The sequence below is a fragment of the Strongylocentrotus purpuratus genome, unplaced genomic scaffold, assembly GCF_000002235.5.
Source record: "Strongylocentrotus purpuratus isolate Spur 01 unplaced genomic scaffold, Spur_5.0 spur5_scaffold_7, whole genome shotgun sequence".
Lineage (NCBI taxonomy): Eukaryota > Metazoa > Echinodermata > Echinoidea > Camarodonta > Strongylocentrotidae > Strongylocentrotus > Strongylocentrotus purpuratus.
The window spans coordinates 38,593,203-38,607,189 of NW_022145613.1; the positions used below are offsets into that span (position 1 = coordinate 38,593,203).

The window sequence follows — 13,987 nt, forward strand, 5'->3', positions numbered from 1 at the left end:
AAATAGTCTAAAAAAGTCTAAAATATGATAATTTTAATATAAAAAATTCAATCTCCTATACCATTTTCTATATTCCTTATCTCATATATATACAAATTTGTCAAAAGATACATATTCAGGAATGCATTTCCACTCAAACTTACATCTTTTTGTCTTACAATTTTACACCATATTCCCAAACTTGAAACGCAGCACATTATTGTTATGCTACTATATGGCAGTTCTGGGAACAGGGATTTAATTCCAATTCTAATATGAACATTCTGGTCAGATGCTAATTTTGATAAAATTGGTCCAAAGCATGACATAACATTTCAAACCACAGTGAAAAGATAAACAACTGTCCATGGAACTTATGAAACACTTCAGATGGAAAGAGAATCAATTCAACCATAGAAAAAAAAATTGCATAGGTACTTGAAATGCATAATAAATATTCCCAATATGTTATGCTTTAAAAAAAAATGGTTGTTACGCTACACAATGGCAGTTCTGAGCACAGTGATTGATTCAAATTCTTATTTGACACAAGAATGATATTCTGGTCAGAGAGTTGACGTTATAGGTAAAACAAATCCTAATACATTCACAGCATTCCTAACTCTAACATCACATTTCAAACCATGGTGGTGTAAGACTGTCCAAAAAAAATATAAAATACATTTGAGTGAAAGAGATTCATGCACAATTTATTCATTTATTTATTTCTGACATTTATAATCACTAATAGAGGTGGTCTTCCATTCAATCATGTAGATTTGCATAAGAACAGTACTTACATTTGGAATAGCATTCATCAGCTGCAAATACAATATGTATGATTGCATAACAATACCTTACTGAAAGAACAAAGAGTGGATACATTTCCACTTTTATACATACATCATCGCTCATTAAGTAAGTATCATGAATTTAGATACAGATATGTAGTATATCACATACTTGTCTAATCTCCTCTTCATATCATATCAATAAATCAAGACTTGGGTCATTTGGGTCAAAATATTTCTTATTCACTTCATTTCATTTTGGGGAATATGTTTATTTGAGGCAAAATTTAGACAAAAGTTTTAACATACCAGCATATTTAAGATACCCTAGATTGAGTGTAAATTTACTTTTAAAGAGTAGAGAAGATAATTTTGCATCTCAACCAATTTTGGGGATACATTCAGTATTCCCACTCCCACATAATTTCCCAATATTTCATGGACTCTTAGAAATGAATACTGATTCAGAATGAGTAAAAGGAACATTGAAATGAAGGTTAAAGTTGTCTGGGCTGGCCATATAAATCTGAACCTTTATATTGTTTCAAGACTAATAGAAGACTTTGTAAAGGTTAATATTAATCATTCTTTGTAAGAAGAGATTTAAGACAAAACAAAACATCAGCACATCTTGTGCTTTTAGAAAAAATACACTGATGATAATGCAACCTCTTTTTTCAATTTCTCATGATTTGCGAAAAAGTTTCCAGATGACAATGCAGTTAATTTTCATTAAATCAAGCATTGAATATGGTCCATGAAAATTATTTGTTTCATCAGCAAACTGGGTATAGAATACATACTTCAACTTTACAATGAAGGTACCTGATTCTGTTTTAAGGGGGAAATGCAGCCATTCTGAGTCTAAATAAAATATTCAATTCTCGGCAAAGATTTGCCATCCATGGCATGGAAGTGAGTAGTGGTATTCAATACATACCTACACTTTGTTTGTTCGTGTCTCCTTAGATTAAGATAGTTATGTAAAGTTCCTTAATTAAATTAAATTAAATTAAATTAAGTTCTTCCACCGCCCGATTGCTGCAATGGCCGTTTCATTCACAAGGGCCAGGTCTTCATCTGTGCAACCCGTTCCGCCGCACTGCAAGATGTGGTCCATCCTCTGAGTCTCTCACTGTCAACTAAGGATAACTGTATAAGTCTCTTGATAGCCCTCTATCAACTCTGTACAACTTACTTTCTCCTTGCCTTAGACCTTGTTACTCTGTGAGTCAATGCAGGAGAGTCTTCAGTTGCAGAAGGATCTATAGTCTCTTGATAGCCCTCTATCAACTCTTTACAACTTGCTTTCTCATTGCCTTAGACCTTGTTACTCTGTGACTCAATGCAGGAGAGACTTCAGTTGCAGAAGGATCTTAAGTCTCTTGATAGTCCTCTATCAACTCTGTACAACCTGCTTTCTCCTTGCCTTAGACCTTGTTACTCTGTGACTCAATGCAGGAGAGACTTCAGTTGCAGAAGGATCTAAAGTCTCTTGATAGTCCTCTATCAACTCTGTACAACTTGCTTTCTCCTTGCCTTAGACCTTGTTACTCTGTGACTCAATGCAGGAGAGACTTCAGTTGCAGAAGGATCTAAAGTCTCTTGATAGTCCTCTATCAACTCTTTACAACTTGCTTTCTCCTTGCCTTAGACCTTGTTACTCTGTGACTCAATGCAGGAGAGACTTCAGTTGCAGAAGGATCTAAAGTCTCTTGATAGTCCTCTATCAACTCTGTACAACTTGCTTTCTCCTTGCCTTAGACCTTGTTACTCTGTGACTCAATGCAGGATAGTCTTTAGTTGCAGAAGGATCTAAAGTCCTAGTGGTAGCAGAAGGGCATTCCGTTCCTTTGGTCAATGACTGTGCTTCTGGCAATCCAGGGACCATGTCAATATCCTATCAAGTAATGCAATGCAAAGAAAACAAGTTCAAAATTGGTAAATTGAATATAAATATTTCTACTCATCATCCCGAACTAGTGGTTAATAAAGAATGGGTGGCCCTGCATGGGTCTCTACATCCAGATGCTTGCAAATCTTGGAAGAAGACATAAGAAGAGAGCCATTGGCCTTACCGAAGTGGATACTAAAGACCGGAATGCTTGGAGAAAAAATGGACGTAAAACAATAATTATGATGATGTTCATCTTTTTTCTATCACCCTTGTATTTTAGATAGAAAATATTCTACAACTTTGTTCCTGCTAGTATAGCTATTTACTGAATCTGGATGAAAGACAGTTGTAGACTAGATGGAATTCGACTGCGCGCAGTCGAAAATGATGCCTCCGTTAAAGAGCAATTTTACAAACCAAAACAGAAAAAAAAAATTGAATTCACGTTCAATGGTAATCCATTGACAGGTTCTCAGAATATTGTGATTACAAGCAATTTCTCATATACATATATGACCCTTTGATCTTTGACCTCATGACCATAAAATCTACTCAGTTCATTGGCTCTGCAAGATGTTCTGAGTTAAATAGTAATCCATCTGTCAGTTCTAATGAGAATGCGTTCACAAGCTATTTTTGCATACATAATGGGCCCGTGACCTTTGACCTTTGACCTACGTGCTCCAAAATCTAATCAGATCGTCTTCCTATGGTGATACACACTATCACTAAGTTTGAAGTTTAAATCTCCAGTGGTTCTTGAGATATCATGATAACAATCTCAATGTATGGAATTTCATAAGTTGACCTCTGTGACCCTTGACCTTTGACATACGTGCTCCAAAATCTAATCAGATTGTTTTCCTATAGTGATACACACTATCACTAAGTTTGAAGTTTAAATCTCCAGTGGTTCTTGAGATATCATGATAACAATCTCAATGTATGGAATTTCATAAGTTGACCTCTGTGACCCTTGACCTTTGACATACATGCTCCAAAATCTAATCAGATCGTCTTCCTATGGTGATACATACTATCCTTAAGTTTGAAGTTTAAATCTCAAATGGTTCTTGAGATATCGCGCTAACAAACTCAATACAAGGAATTTCATAAGTTGACCTCTGTGACCTGTGACCTTTGACCTACGTACTCCAAAATCTAATCAGATCGTCTTCCTATGGTGATAAATACTATTCCCGAGTCTTAAGTTTAAATCTTAAATTGTTCTTGAGATATTGTGATAACGGTCAAACGGGACGTACGGACGGACGGACGTACGGACGGACGGACGTACGGACGTACGGACGGACAACCCGAAAACATGATGCCTCCGGCACCACCTTCGGTGGCGGAGGCATAATAAAAACTATCTTGTCTATTACTAAGAACATAAACATCTGACTAGGACTCAAATCTGGAGGCTCTTGAATTGAACTCCGACAAGAGACATTTTTCTTGAGTGACCCCAAGACCACACATCGGTTTGTTGTTTACATATGGTAAAAATGACTCTTAATATCCCCAGATCTTTTAAATATGGAGAGGTTCCACTATATCACTCTCAAAGAGATGGATTTGCTTCATGCATAAATTTTGTTTTTCCTTCTGAGAAAAATACTTCCATCCGTGCATCATGGAATGAAACATTGATGTATAAATGAATAATGAATATATAACTTTCATGAGCCCGCCTAACCGGTATTAATTTCTGTGGGTTTTACACATTTGGCACAAATGACATTTGTCTGCACATTTGAAGATTGTATCTACATTAGATACTGGATTATTCACAGTTTGTAAGATTGTAATGACAGAAAATATTCTTCTTTGACATTTGACAATCTTATTGGAACACTACACATATACTGGGGGCAGACTTTTAAACCTGAGAACTTGATACCTTTAGAACAAGGTAGCGAGGTAAAGACGCCTTACCTCTCTCGGACAAAACCACTCCAAGAACCAGAAGAAAATGAAGTTGATCGCTGCAAGAAGAACAAAGAATTTTCCTGCTGCTGGTCCACACTTGTAGTAGCACTCAAATCGTTGTGATAGGCTAAGAGTTTCATCATTCAATATGCTATCATAAACCTGAACAAACATACAAATACACATGGGTAATTCCATTAATTAGGGACCCACTTTGTGACATTTTTGTTGTCCCACTTACATAAGGAACCCACACATATTTGTAACTCTGAGTAAAGACCTAAATAGTGGAGTGAGATTGTAAAGTAATTTCCAAGCATAATATTACATCCTCATACCTAGAATCAATTAACAATCTCACTCCACTAATTTAGTTTCAACTCAGAGCCACAAATACGTGTGGGTTCCTTATGTCACAAACCTAATTTATGGAATTACCCACATAACAATCATTAACAGTGAATACAAATATCCAACCGTCTGATGGTCATGTGATGATGACCGGGATACAGAATATAAAGATACATAAAAATGGCAGTTACAATAGAAGAAAAAATCAAATGTGGAATGTTTATGTTTCATGATAATTATAACAACAAAGATCATGATAATGATGCTGCAGATTATGTGATATTTTCTCTTGAAATAACAATAATAGGAATATGTTTATTGACCATGGTGGCAATGATAGAGGGGACAAAATTATGATTTCATCAAAAGCATAATGCTACCATGTTTTTTTTTTTTTTTTTTTTTTTTTTTTTTGGGGGGGGGGTTAAATTCTTTTGAAGATTTTCAGGTTCAAATGTGATACAAGGATATACAAAAAAATCATGAGTTAATATTATTATGAATAATCCACATACAAAAAGAAAAGAAAAGAAAAAAAGGGTCACAACAGCAATAGTCCATATCTAGTGATGAATCCCTTAAAACTCAACTTACTTTCTCTGTTCTCTTGGCAACATTTTGCCAGGTATAGACATGAGCCATGCGTTGATAGACGGCCTCAGGACACAGAAAGGTTCCCATTCTTCTTCTTGATATGGCTTCTTCTAATCCACTCAAGATACCTGGGGTGGAATAAAAACAACGATGTTTGTTGGCTGTCTCCTCAAGTATTAAAAGGATCAATTGATAAATAACACCAATAAGCATCTTTTAATTAGCATGGATAAATAGGAAATCACCCTATGAAATGCAGTAAAACAGGATCTTGTCATATATCTTGGTCAGGAGAAAGAAAAATGTATGTGTGTCTCTACACTTGACAATATTCGCATCTTAGTAATTTCTCATTCTGAAATGCTTTTTGACCACTAAGGACCTACTCGTCAGTGTGTTTGCTGTGTATGGTGATGTGCGTGTGTGGTGTCTGTGTGTGTGTGTGTGAGAGTATTTGTATGTTCTATATTCTGTAGCTTAGTATTTTCATCCATTGTATAATCATACGTAACATTCTTTTTACTGTAAATGTATGTATTTTGTTATAGGGCCCCGCTCACAAGCTTAGCTTCTAAAGGGGTCCTAAAACCATTCAGTTTATGATGTAATCAAGTTAGAATATGTTGATTGATGTACTATTACCAGTCTCTTTTTTATGTAACAGATTATATCATGCTTTGTATGGTTTTGAATAAAATGAACTGAACTGAACTGAACTGAACCTTTTAAACCATGCAGGTAAATTAAAATTTAGGATATTATGCACGCTCTATCTAACAGTGTTTAGACCTTGTATTGAATTATATGAAGTATACGAACATATAAATATCATAATCTTCTAAAGATATTTACTTTCATTTGATCTATATTTCAATGCCAAGTTATCCCAGGGGGGTGTTTCACAAAGATTCTAAGTCAAACGTAACTCCAAGTTGGACTTAAAAATTATAGAGAGACATTTGTAGCCTTAAAATAAAATATATGCAAAAGCGAAAATTCAAGTATTTTAGACTTTTGTATAAATTCCACATCAAGAACATGAAATCTCCTTCATAATAGAAAATATGTATCAACAATTTATGCCTTTAAAATAACTGTTATAAATATTTTCATAGATGCCAACAGCTTTCCATAATTGTTAAGTCCAACTTTAATAGGATCTTTGTGAAACACTCCCCAGGTTTAGGAGTCACACGATTGACCTACATACCTTTCACACTAGGTTCAACAAGTAGTATAAGATCTTCAGGCAAGACTTCAGGCACTCCTCCTACTCTCGTACTCACAACCTGTAATCTGGTAAGTAAAGAAGAAAACAATTTAAAAGTCTAGCCATTCCATAGAAGTAAAGGTATACACTATTTGAGTCTGGAATAAACAGTGGTGGAAGTAGTAAAGAGAAGTAGATTGAGATGGATAGGTCATGTTTTGAGAAGGAAAGATGATGAACCTGTGAAAAGAGCGTGAGATCTGGAAGTAGATGGCATAAGAGGGAAAGGAAGACAGAAGATTTCATGGAAAGATATGTTTAAAGAAAGAAAGGCGTAAGGTTCGTCTAAATGTAGAGGATACTTGAGAAGTGGAGGGAGGGAGTATTATCATGGCGCGAAAGTCAGTAACCCTTGTAAGAGGGAAAATGCTGACTTTAATAAATGATGATGATGATTTCCATTTTGGGTTTAACTTAATAAAATTTGGAGTGGACTTTAAAAGATTATTATTATTATTATTATTATTATTTTTGATGATTGCACTCATACCATACTTTCCCAGAAATATCCTCCGTCTCCGTACAGACATTGGTAGATAAAAATGTGAAATGTACACATCTATTCCTAAAATTTGCTCACGGTGCTAACATTTTTATCAGGGTTGTTGGGTTCGTATTACTCCCAAAGCAGCATTCCTCATCAAAGGCATGGAACTGAAAATTCAATTCAAAAAGGCTGTCACAGATATTTCTAGGTTCTTAAGAAGTGAATTCAAGAAGCAAGCATGTATCATTTGAGCCACATTCAAGTGACATACATTACATGTATCTATTAAACCACAGCAACTCCACATATCATAACTAATAATGTACTTTATAATCCTCATTTTCTAATCGATCCAAACGATCACACAAAATACAAAAGGGTCAAACTAATCTTTCTTCCTGTCTTTATAATTCCTTAACATCTCTGATAAGGCTTCTAGAGTACTGCCTCAAATCTTTGAAACAACCTATTTAAGTCTGAGACACTGGAAGACATCAAAACAATTTGACACTTTCAAGATATGGTTCAAACACACCTTAGAACCAATTATTCAACTGAAGAAAAGAGACAAATCAAGATCTTTATGCAAACATACCCACACAGAGTTGCTTCCACAATGGCTATACAGAAGGCTTCAGTGAGTGATGCATTGATGAATATGTCTCCTTGGTTCAGCACCTGATATAGTAAGTATCAATATAAAATCAATTTACCAGATATAACTTCAGTTGGGTCAAAACATGGCAAAATACAAGTATTGTTTTGGCAATAGTGCCTATATTATAATGCAAAAAGAGAAGATTTATTCACATTATTGTCATATTGTCACAAATTGTCAGGAAAAGCACAACAAAATACTTTTAGATTTTGGTTTCTGTGCAACAAACAAAGAGCATGCAGAAAAGTCACAAAGGTAAACGGTTCCATTTTCAAATAAAATGTGCAGATTGTTTTCACAGATATTATATGGTGTATCATACCATGCATACTTTCATGTACCTTAGAGCTTTAGATTGGATCCAAACCATGAATGGTATCAAGAACTCAAACCAACCATGCACTATTATTATTAAGCTCACAATACAGAACAAGAATTAGAGGGGGAGAAAAGTAGTAAAAGCTTGACTGAATATCATCCTCACGTTTTTGACATTTGAATGTTGGACAGCCCCCAGCATAGTGACCCTTTCCTGAAGCAGGTAACGCTCTCTTACTTCTTCAATATTGATTCTCATCGGCCCATCTCCACCTGCAGAGGGTACACAGGAACAGATGAACATATAAATTTGCAAATACATCATATGAAATAGAATCTAAAAAATACAAGAAAAAAATCTGAATTTACGAAGCATTCAAAGATTCTTTCATTTGGGGTGTATCTCAATATTACTCTCTGAATAAATCTGGCGTAACCTCTACCTATTCAAGTCACATAATAACTGAAATATGCTTCTTCTTTCTTCTTTTTTTTCTCACTATCTAGAGCTTTAATTTCCAAAATGAAGGAAATTCTCTTATTACATTAAATCATAAAAGAAATAAACAGCAAATTCAAACAAAGTTTGCTTACTTTGAAATATTATACTTATGTATTGAAACAGATAGAGGCATTATGCAATTTATGGCAGTAATTTCTTCTTCTTATTATTATTATTATTATAGGACCCTTTGTTAAGAAAACATAATATTAATATTCTATTTGTTATAAAATGTGCTTTTCATATATAATTATCACTGTTCCATGATCTTCTTAAATTAGTTTTTAACCAATTGACTACTTAATTCCCATAGGCTTGATGCAGGAGACACACAGTTCCAGTGTGCAATGGGTTAAATGAGTCTGTAGAGAGTTAGTAGAAATAGAAGAAGGACTGGGATCTCACCAATGAGGAAGTCTACATCATGATGTGCTTTACATATGATAGGTATGATGGCAGCAAGTAGATCCATACCTTTCCTGTACACCAGACGACTCACTATCACAATCGTTACTTTACAAACAAACAAAATACAAATAAAGAGATGTTTAGTTACATTTTCCTATGATTGGAGAATAACAACCAGTGATTAATACTTCTGAACACATTTCAATATTGTTCTGGATACTACTGCATTTTTATATCTTAAATGTCACTCTTCAACCATTTAAATCATCCTGAAAGTATTCCTCAGATATGTTCAAAATGGAATATTATGTCCATAATCATATTTTATTCCACAAGAAACAATCAAAGTCGATGCGCAGGTATCCTTTAGACCATTTAAACCATAATTTCTCAATAAATGTCATCTATTCTACTTTCTTTTGTGGCTATTTCATTTAAAATTCAATGCATTATCATTCCGAGTCACATAACATTCTCCAATACTGTATCTACTGTCTTTCACTTGTCCTACACTACTTTTCAGTTATATTCTCTCTTTGTGGCACACATCACTTGATCTCTCTCCTATTGTTTAATTGTGTGTGGTTCTGAATATCTCTCTCGCTCTCTCTTTGTCTACCTTTCTGTCTCTCTCACACACTCTGTCTGTCTGTCTGTCTGTTTCTCTCTCTCTCTCTCTCTCTCTCTCTCTCTCTCTCTCTCACTCTTACTCACTTCTATCTTGTTTCCTCTTGGATGTATCAGGTTTAAAGACAGTAGGATCCACAGCATTGGGTATGACCGAGACAAGACTAGGTGACATAGATGCCCTCAGGACAGTGTTCTCTTTACTATGATGAGAAAAACAAATTATTACTATTATTACTTATAACACACATAAGGCACAAAGCGCTTGTAAAAGTAAATGATAATTACATATATCCATGTAATATAAAACACAATTTTACAACTACAAACTGCTAAAAAGTTGTGTTTTCAAGGCCTAATAACTGATGAAGACTGTATAATTCTAAGTGGTAGATCATTCCAGTATTTTGAAGCAGATACAGTAAATGTCCTATCAAGAGTAATTTAAAAATTATTCTTTGTTTCAAAGATGTTTAAAAAATGTTATTAGTCTTGTGAACAAAATAAATTATACAGTGTATTTCTACTCTGGTTATATCTTCAATTACAATTCTGTAATTCATATAAAAATCATCAGTATTTTATATTGTTTATTATGCAACATTGTTAAAGTTTGGTGCTGTTTACCTAGCTCTCTATTGGGTAGAAGTACTATGCAAGGACAACAGCACCATGCATAGCACCTAGAAACATAGTATTAGACACGTTAAAATTTACCTTATTATTATTATTATATAGCAACTATTGTATATGTCTTGTGAGAATAGCTCATATTGTCTGCCAAGAGCCGGCCAGAAAGGCATACAATGCCAAACAATATAAGTGCAAAAAGACTTTGTAATGTTTCCATAATTGATTGAAATGAATGTTTAAAAAGAAATCACTGCAAATACAAGAAATAAGTAAAGAAATAGACTTTCTATCACCAACCTTGTGTGTGACACGCAGATCACATGATTGACATCAGCCAATGAGAATTGAAGGATGGCGTTGGTGATGATGGAACTTGCATCAGCGAAACCAAAGAGAGAATGGTCTGTAAAGACTGTCTTTAAACCCATGGTTTTAGCATGAAACATGGCTTCATGGGCCATTGTAGAGAAGGACTAAAAAGAAAGAGATACAACTTGAAGCTTAATACATGATCAAGAACTAAAAAACTATGTACATTATGGAGAAAATAACCTTCTAATTGTCTCCCCTATCCCACTCCTGTTTAACCTACATGTATCTTTCTGAAACTATTGACATGATACATAGAATACTTTCAATCCCTGCAAATATATACTCTCCTTTTTTCGTTGCTTCTTGCTCCGCATCTAAAAGTTTGTTGAAATGAATGGAAAAAAATGTGCACAAGCTTCTTTAACCTTCCATCCAAGTAAACATAGATAAATCTATAGCAACAAGGTCTTACAAATGGTTTAACCCTCAGAAAAAAATATCAAAAAAAGGCTACATGTATAAATATATTAATTATTAAACTGTCACATTAGCAAAATGGATAAATAATGAATTTGATATTTCAAATACATTAATTTGCTTCAGAGTCCGTTTTTCAATCATCATTTCATTGAATAAAAATGGATATCTACACTGTATACTGGCATAGTTTTCACTTGCACTGGACTTAGCATATTTTACTGTAAATTGATAAGTGCTTTGTCCACTACCATTTCTGGACTTCATGACAATCCTTGTAGCTACTCGCTTCACATACCATCCCAATATAGCTTACTGAGTGAGCAGCTAAAGAAATTACTCCATCAAATACAGTATCAAGATATTAAAATCTAACATAAAAACATAAGTAAAAACACTGAACACATATTACTTACTGAGTGACCATGAACGATGGTGATGTTTTCTCTGATGAGTATATTCCTAATAAGAGGCAGGGTTGTAAACACCGTAGGTAGGACACACTGATTGTAGAATGGACCGAATGGCAAGTAATATACCTAGAGGGGAGTAAGAAGGCCAACATCATAATGAAAACTCATGTTAATAATTGCTAGCCGAAGTTTGAGGATTTTGCTTTAAAAAATCAGTGAAAAATATGGCAGAGGGGAATCTATACAAAATGTAGTAATAATGATGTTTTTTAAGTTCAAAGGAAGCTCATTATTGAAATAACTGCTCTCTAGAATGTTATTGTTATAGAACTGTTATAATGTATAAAAATACTCCTACCTTGAGAAAGTTTGTAAGGTATCTGATCCCTGTTCTTTCACCGTATGCATGGGTGATCACAACCACCTGAGATACAAAAGAAGAGTTATAATTTGACACAGATATGTTCATAATTGTATTCAAATTTATGGTGCTTCTTCCACAAACAGCCCAGAGTTGTTTTATGACCTTACTCAGTATGGAGTACGCAGGAAAAGAGACCGGAAGTTGCCTTTTTATACTGAATAATCCCAATCATGACAATTTGCAATAAATGACAAATCATTAGAAAAAAAATTCATTTGTGATAAGTAATGTTATATGTTTTACATATCATCAATTTGTTTTATACACCGTATGAATTTTAAATTTGATTTATCTGTTGCCCCCCCCCCCCTACCCACAGGAACTGGGTGGCTACTATATTAAGCCTAAAGATACAGAATGAGAGAATTTCAGAAGTCAATAGGTTAAGCTGAACTTGACCATTATCCAGATGAAAAATAGGTCTTGTATATATTCCAATGTGTGTAATGCTAATATATGACTGATAGCAAATTTCTAAAAAAAATCACTACCGAATAGAATACAAGATTTAATTATTCAGTTCATGTGACATGATTTATACAATGCTTACACATTTTTTACATAAAGTCGATACATACCTTATGACCTCTGGCTAACAAACATTGTGATAACTGATAGATATGACTCTCAACACCTCCAGTATTAGGGAAGAAAAAGTCTGACACCATACTGAAAAAAAGAAGACAAAACAAAATTCTGGCACCAAAAATATAAATTGTGTCCTGGTGATTTGTAATTCACTTGAAACTCAAAATGTTATAGCTGAACAATATGGCTTGTCTTTGTATTTTTTCGTCTTGTTCTTTTATGTAATTTGTTTTCCATGCACCTTTATCCTATAACCTTGTTTAATTGTCTTATGTTTGTATCAATAAAAGGAATGCCTTTTTGATATTTCATATTTTGTAATAGTAATTTTTATGTGATACAATTTTGTTCTTAGGGCAGGAATTATTGTGTTCCCGGGACCCAGCTGCAACAACTGTAATGTTATGATTTCATGTATATGTAATTTGCTCAGCTCTGCTTTCATGTTTCAATTTACCAAGTTTTTATGACCTACCTTTATATTGTGTGCGATCAGCCATTCAAAAAGAAGATGAAAGACTTGACGCATGTACGCATGATAGATCATCAACGAAGCAGATCGAGTTAAAGTCTTTTATCAACTCAGTTTGTTGCTACGGCAGGCAGCCAGTGAAAAAGAATTTGTTTTATCAAATTATGGAAATGCAAGCATCACTTTAAACAAAAAGAACTTTGTTATTCCTGGCTCATTTTTCCTGATTGGGGTGTCATATGAAAGGGTAGAAATTGAATTTTCTAAATTTGTGATTTTCTCTTTGAAATTCAGATACCGCACGCCAAATGACTTTTTGGTACGTACCCTCTCTTCAAATTGTTTTAATCACTCATGCGTGAAATATGCATCAAATGATTTGCACCAAATGAAAGAGGAGGATCTAAGCTTTACAAATAGACTCTATGCGTTATTTATTATTTATATTAGATCTAATTAGGGGTCTAATAATAATTGTGATAGATCTAGGTCTATTCTAGACTTTATAAAGTTATGATAAAACTAGCATCGATAATTGTCCGTTTTTTCTGGGACGCACTGTATGACAAAATAATTCTTTTTAAACAAATTTACAAACATTTAGGAATATTCATACCTTAAAAGTTGGTCGTATTGACCACGCCCATCAACATATGTCAAACTAACACAAAACATACCGTTTGGGACTACACTACGTCTATTTTCAACACATGGGGCTGTAATGAGAGGGGCAGCAAAACTTACCAAACGTTATGCTTCATTTTAGTACCAAAGTTTGACTCGATTACAAGGTTATTCCCGGTGATGGAAAAACTTTAGGTGGAATCATCATTCAATATTCGTATCCATTGTTT

At 34.2% G+C, this 13,987-nt stretch overlaps 1 protein-coding gene across 1 annotated transcript; it reads right to left on the reverse strand.

Annotated features, from left to right (window-relative positions):
- Positions 1-16: 16 nt before the first annotated feature.
- LOC584339 (phosphatidylinositol N-acetylglucosaminyltransferase subunit A) lies at positions 17-13,979 on the reverse strand. Its single transcript, XM_030974284.1, has 13 exons — positions 13,878-13,979; positions 12,652-12,742; positions 12,008-12,073; positions 11,653-11,775; positions 10,745-10,920; positions 9,902-10,017; positions 9,185-9,292; positions 8,444-8,550; positions 7,897-7,979; positions 6,755-6,840; positions 5,545-5,672; positions 4,606-4,761; positions 17-2,670 (listed from the first exon to the last, which is right to left on the reverse strand). Exons 1-13 carry the CDS (start codon positions 13,892-13,894, stop codon positions 2,500-2,502), a joined length of 1,428 nt encoding a protein of 475 aa, XP_030830144.1. The 5' UTR covers positions 13,895-13,979; the 3' UTR covers positions 17-2,499.
- Positions 13,980-13,987: the final 8 nt, after the last annotated feature.